Source organism: Chrysochloris asiatica, unplaced genomic scaffold, assembly GCF_000296735.1.
Source record: "Chrysochloris asiatica unplaced genomic scaffold, ChrAsi1.0 scaffold00145, whole genome shotgun sequence".
Classification (NCBI taxonomy): domain Eukaryota; kingdom Metazoa; phylum Chordata; class Mammalia; order Afrosoricida; family Chrysochloridae; genus Chrysochloris; species Chrysochloris asiatica.
In genome coordinates, this window is record NW_006408663.1 from 1,359,357 (window position 1) to 1,366,893 (window position 7,537).

The 7,537-nt window shown below is 37.2% G+C and overlaps 1 protein-coding gene across 5 annotated transcripts in view; it reads right to left on the reverse strand.

Moving 5' to 3' along the window:
* SSBP2 (single-stranded DNA binding protein 2) overlaps positions 1-7,537 on the reverse strand; it is a 464,724-nt gene that overhangs the window by 21,097 nt on the left and 436,090 nt on the right. For 4 of the 5 annotated variants that reach the window (XM_006870591.1, XM_006870592.1, XM_006870593.1 and 1 more), the window contains one exon: positions 364-462. The exons of the other annotated variant lie outside the window; for it this stretch is intronic. In XM_006870591.1, coding sequence (XP_006870653.1) covers positions 364-462 — 99 coding nt within the window. The remainder of the gene's footprint in view (positions 1-363; positions 463-7,537) is intronic. 5 annotated transcript variants of the gene reach the window in all.

Sequence of the window (7,537 nt, forward strand, 5' to 3'; positions counted from 1 at the left end):
TTTTTTTTTTTTTTTTGGTGCATTAAGATCAGCATTGAGCACAGACCTTGCTTTGTAGTGACTTGAGGCATTGTAGAAACATGGAAATTTAAAAAATCTATTTCCACTGTGTTCCTTCACAGTGAGTGTTCTCTAAGATAATTAATATCATGGTTTTTATAACTGGGCATATAAGAGTGAAAAAGAAAAAGGATGTTATTTTTTTCAAAGAAATTCCACTTAAAGTTTCTCTTAATTTTAAAAGTATCAACCTTATTGAACTCTAGATAAGCAACGGTAGTAAGGTTTTATTCATTTATTCTAATCGTAGAGCTTAAGAAATAAAATCTGGATGTATAATAATATAATCAAGAGAATACTTACACTCTCACTCTGAAAAGGATTTAAGAAATTCCCCCCCATTTCGCCATCATCCCTTGGAGTACCCGGTTGATTACTCAGACTCATATTATTGGGAGAATTCTGTAAACAAGATTTGGAAAACAAGGCATTGTTGAAGATTTTCATTTCCCTCTTGCATTGTACTGTTTCAAAATGAAATCTCTATCGACATCTCTAAGGGAAAAACAGACTTATAATTTTAATCTTAGACTTCTATCATATATTCTAGTTCATTACTCACACCTTGACAAGTACTAATGTTTTCCCAAATGAAAAAAACAAAACAAAAACAAAATAACCTACCACATTTTTTCCTTAGTCTAGAATCAATATTTATTCAATTTCCCATCCTCAACTTATAGAGTTCCTAAAACTCTGGAGAATTTAAACCACATTCCCAGCAGGGGCATGATGAAGAGTGCCTGCCTGCTGATAAGCATGCTGGGACAATCACTTCCCTTGGTAATTTTACTAATCAGACTTCAAAAGGTCACTGTTTAAATAAACATTCCCCTTTAATTCTACAAGCATTTTACAGAATGATACTATATCCCCTTTTTAAAAATGTGAATCATAAAGATAATAGGAAGAGAGCTAACTACTGCAGTTAAGAACAAGAAAGACAACTTAGGACTTGAGAATACAAGTACTTTTAGAGGAAAAGAAGGCTCAAAAGTAAACTGCTTTAGAACCTTTTTCTATCATTAAGAGTAGATGTACTTTAAAATTTTTTTTAAGAGAAAATGGCTAATAATATTCTTCTCATCTAGTGCTAAGATAACAGTATATTGCTTCATGTTCTATTTAAATTTGCTAAGTTTTATTATTGGAGTCCTGCTGTGGTGCTGTGATAAGCACTGGACAGCTAACCACAAGGTCAACAGTTCAAACCCACCAACAGCTCCTTGGAAACCCTGTACAGGATCTCCATGAGTTGGAACAGACTTGATGACACTTAACCACAACAGTCCTACTGAGGGGCGCAGGTGATGCTGTAGGATAAACACTGGACTGCTAACCACAAGGTCAACAGTTCAAAGCCACCAACTGCTCCAGGGGAGAAAGATGATACTTTTTGCTCTGGTAAAGACTTACAACCTCGGAAAACCTAGAGGGTCCTATGAGTTGGAGCCAACTTAGCGGTACCTAACAATGACAAGTCTTGCTGGTACTGTACATTTTTTTGTCATCTGAAGACATCTGGTAATGCCACATCAATAGAAAATAACAATATCATTGGCATAAAAAGTATGTTTATACATATTACAGCTGTGACTGAGGGAAGCCCAATTTATAGATTTAGAAGAAAACTTCAAGGAGCTTGGGTGATGAAGCATTTGGGTGGCTAACTGACAGGTCAGCAGCTTGAACTCCCAGCCACTCTGCAGGAGAAAGATGTGCAGTCTGCTTCAGTAAAGAGTCACAGAGTTGGAACCCTATGGGGCAGTTCTATTCCGTCCTCTAGGAAAATGATGAGTCACATGGCAATGGGTATAGAAAAAATTTCTATCATCTCAAATGGAAGAACGCTTTACGTTTTTTTGCCCCTAAGCCATTGCCACTTTATACAGGCATTCTTGCTTTTCAAAAGTTTGCTTTGTCATTTCCCTTTTACAAAAATTCTACATTAGTAGCTGTTTTCACTAAACAGAAAAAGGATTTTGCTTGTTACGAAAAGAAGGGAAAAAAAATTAAAATAAATAGCTTTCAGTGTTTGTTCTCAGTGACCCTTTAAAGAGGCAGTGCACACTCAGAGCAGGGCATGAGGTATCCTCACGTTCCTTCCCCAGAACTACACTCAGGATCTCAGCACCAAGATGCCACAGCCTTGAACTACGTCTGTGAATTCTACTAGGGGGCTCCAAAAGTCTGTGAAAAAGATCCATACACTTTTGGAAGCCTCCTCAAATGTTAATGTTATTTTTAGGTTTTATGTGTTATTTGGTGTGATTCAGTAGGTTATACTTTGAGTCTGGGAATGCTCAGAACAATTCCCATATAATTGTTCTTTGCTTTATGCCATTTTGGCTTAGGAAAGGTTTCACAGGTACATTTTACGGTTGGATAGCAGGGGAAACCAATATTCTGTTTTTGAATAAATGTTTAGATGTTTTAAGAAAATTGCTCAGAGGATTCTGACTTAACTAAAAACAAGTTATGTCACAGCATTAAAATTTTAAGAATGAGTTATTCTCAAAAGAACCTGTGCTTTCCCATAATAAGGTTAAATGGTAGAGCTGAGACAGGCCGATGAGCCAGTGGTGATACAGCTTGTTTCATGTCATGCTGTGCACCCCACATGGAAGATCTGAGAAATAGGATCCTCTGAAGTCCATAGGAGCTCTATACACAACTGAACCTTGAGGGCTGAGGAACCACGGTTGATAATATAAAGAGGATTCTGGGTTGTTGTTGTATTTTAGATTATTTTCTTCTCTGAAAATGACAGTCACCCAAGTACATAGGAAACAAATGGTATATTATGAAATGAACATGGATAACATGAATTCCTAAAAAATGTAAGTAAGGTTCAACCATGCACATTATTCTATAGTAAAGCATAAAACTGCAGTGGTGTGGGACAGTAGGATAAGCTCTGGATCTCAAGGGCAGTTTGAATTGCAAGGCTGTGGTCCAAACTCCCCAGCTGCTCCTTGGAATTGTCTGGCTGCACTTAACAACACCGACAACGAAACCATCAACAGTGCTTTGAAAGCAGGAATGACATTGCTGAGATAGCTCAAAAAGGAAACTAAATTTGATATTGCAAGATTTGCCTAAAAACTAATAATAGTCCTTTTGGTGATGGCGGATTTTTGTCATTTCATACACAACGGAGAAATTACTAATAGCAGAATAAAGAATAATCTAATATATATATGAGAAAATGGAAGGATGCATCTGGAAGTTGCCTTCTTTCACTAATTTAAACAAATGTATGAGCTCAGTCCTTTCAACATCCCCAGGAGTCCTGGAGGTGCCCTGAGGGAGACCATCTTACTCGCAGATGGTCTCAATCTCTGCTGCAGTACCATCAGGAGCCACTGCCTGACTTATACTTTTGAAAGCCTGTTGTTGTTTGTTAAGTGTTTTCAAGTCAGTTCCGACCCATAGCGACCCTGTACAGGGTTTCCAAGGAGCAGCTGGTGAGTTTGAACGCTGACCTTGAAGTTCAAAACGAATTTACAGTCCGGTAGTAATTCTACAGCGCCTTTAGCTGACTTCAAATCTAATTCTTGGCTCAAAGGGTTGACTTTGAAATAAGATATTTAGAATTAAAATTACATTGTAGTATTAATATTTTAAATATAAAATATTGTCAATGTGATGAAAATTTCTGTTTTCTACGTAAGGTCTTCATAGCATGACAGCATTAAATACCCTCTCTTCTCTTTTAGGATATAAAACACCTAAGGGACAACTAAAAAGAACACATACCACATCATGAAACTGAGCTAGTATCAGATGTCTGCAAGTTAACCCTATCGGCTCACTGTACCATACCAGAAGTGATAGGGCAAAATGGTTCTTACCTGAAGTCATCTCTATGAAATATAGTGAAAACAGTGAAAGCTCCTCAGTGGGGAGTCTTAGAGAAATTGCACTGCCCGTGATCATTGAGTGACTTAATGAGAATATTTGGCTAACAAACACACTTAACACTCGCAATTAAGAAACAGCTATGAAGGTGGTACCAGCTCAGAGCAGGTTTGTTGTTGTTAATAAGTGCCGTCAAATCTGTTCTGAGTCAGAGCAACCCTTTATAGGGGTTTCCAAGGAGCAGCTGGTGAGTTTGAACCACTGACCTTGTGGTTAAAACCGAGCTTGCGGTCTAGTGCTTTAAGCCCACAGAGCCACCAGTAAAATAAAATGTGTACATGTTACATTCATCAGTAGCTATATCTGTGTGCAGTATTTCTAGTAGACTTTATCATGAAGGTAACAATGTAATGCACAGAAAGGGGTTAGGTTGGTCATGAAGGCACTCCAGTTTTAAGCACATAATCAGGGAGCAGGGTATATAAAAGAATACCAGTAAATACTACTTTTTGCTACATTAGTATGTGTGTGTATATATATATATATATATATATATATATATATATATATACACACATACATATACATACAGAGTTCTGGTATGGCACAGTGGACTGGACTGCAAGGTTGGTTTGAATTGCAAGGCCGATAGTTCAAACTCGCCAGACACTCCTTGGAAACACTATACAGGGTCATATGAGTTGAAACCAACTCAACTCAACGGCTCTGAACAACAACAAGGTGTATGCATATATTGCACATATCACATATATGTACATACTGCATATATACATGTACACACACAATTTTCCTCTTGTTAACACATTTAATTCTCTTAGACTCTGCTAAAGTTTATTTTGGTCTCTGATTTCATCTTGCAAATATTCTTCCATATTTATTGTTAATTTTAGTAATTTATTGTCTCTTCTTCTACTCAGTCTCAAAAATTATTCCAAATCTTTACTATTGCTGAAAAGGTGAATATGTGAAGAAACCTTGGCTCTGTCTACAATCAGAATAAAATGACATTACCCTAAGCTTTTTGGAAGTGAATTTTGCATTGATTTCTCACAGGCAACAAATAAAAAGCTTTATGGAGTGTTGTTTTGACTCTGCGTCTCCTCAAAAAAAAAAAAAAAAGAATAAAATACCACTCATGGTTCTCCCCAGGGGTACAATCGAGGTTGAATGCAGACCAGTACTCTGAGGTCTATGGCTGCTGATTCGGTTCTCTTTGAATTGGTAAGGTCTCTAACTGGGACTAAGGAAAGTTCTCGAGGTCATAAACCTTCTGGTGGAAGAGAGTAGTTTCTGGAAGCACAGAAGGCTTGGGTTTATCATGTAAATGTTATTCCTTATTGTATCTTTTTTGTTTTCTCAGTTATGCTAAGCTTTTTGAGGATAGAGATCTGCCTTGTTTATCTTTGGCATCTCAGGGCCCAACATAGTGCCTTGGCACATTAATGTTTACTGACTGAAGGAACTCATGCCAAAGTATAAACCACTTGCACACAGAGATTATGTATTTAAAAAATATTTTATGTAAAATCTCCCATTAGTACACAGGCAATACTCAGCACATAAAAGTACACAATGGGTGGTCAATTAATGCTTAAAGAGTAACTAATATATCATCAGACAGGGGGATATTATCAGCAGTAGGCAAAGTGTATCCAAGAATAGGAATGCGAAAATAAGGACTACAGAAATAGCAATAGAGTTGATATAATGGCATAGTAGAAGATGATATTTAATTCATCATTATAACTCCAGTGTACATTTCTAAAGTGCTTCATAAATTACAAAGTACTTTCACATGCAGAATTATGTTTACATCTAATGTATAAGGTTATGCTTCATTAGTAAACATTTTTATGAAGATGGCTAGAAACAATGTGGATTTGTGTAATTGACAATCTGCTCTAGATACTGGAACACACATTTCAAATGTGGCATTAGAAATGTTACTACTGGTGACCACAAAGTACAATGTAGCTGGTATCAATTGTTAGAATTACCTGATTGGAGGGATATAATCACAGTCTTCTGATTTGCAAAGGCACTTCCCCAAGAGAAAGCTTTAATGGTGATATATAGGGAAGCTTATTTTGAAAACAGGCTTTTGGGGGTTTTCCATTATAAATATCTATTCTTAGACAACAGAAAGTCCTTCCTGATAGTCCTGTTCTAAACACAGGCATCCACAGTACCAGCAGAACTTGTTAGGCCGTGCAGCAGCCAGACAGTACAGAGCTAGTATAAGAATGCCAATTCAACATCGGTTGGTTTCGTTGAGCTTCAAGTCTAAATTTAAAATGTTCTGTTATCTCATTCAGTGTTATTTTGCTTGGCATAAAACCACTGGTGGCACTGCAGGGTAATCATTAAAGCGCTAATTACAAGGTGGGCACTCAGTTCAAACCCTCTAATGGCTCCAAGGAAAAAAGATGAAGCTGCTCCCGTAGAGATTTACAGTCTTGCAAACCTTATGTAGGGTTTCTATAAATTGAAATCGACTCACTAACAGTGGGTTTGCATTTTTTTTGGGGGGGGAGTTATTCATGAATATGATTAGAAATAAAATTGAAAATGAAGCAATCCTTGAATTTTGTATTTCTCAACAACAGACAAATAAAGACCTTGTGTGGCACAGTAGGATAAGTTCTCCTTGCAGTCAGTTTGAACTGCAAGGTCGACGGTTCAAACTCAAATAGGATCGCTATTGGTCAGAACCAACTCGACAGTACTTAACAACAACAAGCGCTACTGAGTCCTTATCAGTCATTCTAAATATATATTTTGACACACATAGAATTATTTTAAATATATCATGATCTAAACAGTATTCGGGAGCATGGTGGCTCCATATGATAAGCACTGGACTGCAAACCACAAGGTCCATGGCTCGAGTCCACCAGTTGCTTTGAGGGAGAAAGATGGATGAGGCTTTGTGTTCCAACGAAGATTTAAAGCCTGGGACACCCTACACAGGGTTGCTATGACTCAAAACCAATTCGTTGGCATTAACAACAATAACAAACAGTATTCAGGTTATTACTCTTCAAAAAATAAAAAGCATTTAATTAAAGAATTACTTTTAGGTGCTACAACTACTTAAAGAGGAAAACCAGACACATACTATTGGGAAGGCTCACTCTCCTACTTGTTTTGATATAATTTTTCTCTAATTAAAACTTCACTCCATTTTGGGATATTAGAATTATGCTTGAGGGTATCAACATTGCCGAATGAAGGCTGGGAAGACTAATGAGATGTATAAATGCAACGCCTCATGACATAATAATAATAATTTTTTTTTTCAAATTTACCTCTTCTCTTGATGCTTTGTTGTTGTTGTTAGGTGCCATCGAATCGGTACCAACCCATAGCGACCTTATGCACAGCAGAACGAAACACTGCCCGATCCTGGGCCAACTTCACTACTGTTGCCACGCTTGAGTCCATCAATGCTGCTGGCTTTAAATTAAAAAAAAAACCATCTAACAGAGCAGCTGTGAGCTCTAGGTCCATGGATTGAGTAAGGCTGTGTGCCTGTGGGCAGGAGGCTGGCTTGCAGATTGTGTTCTTTGGACATTTAAATAAATAAATAAATAAA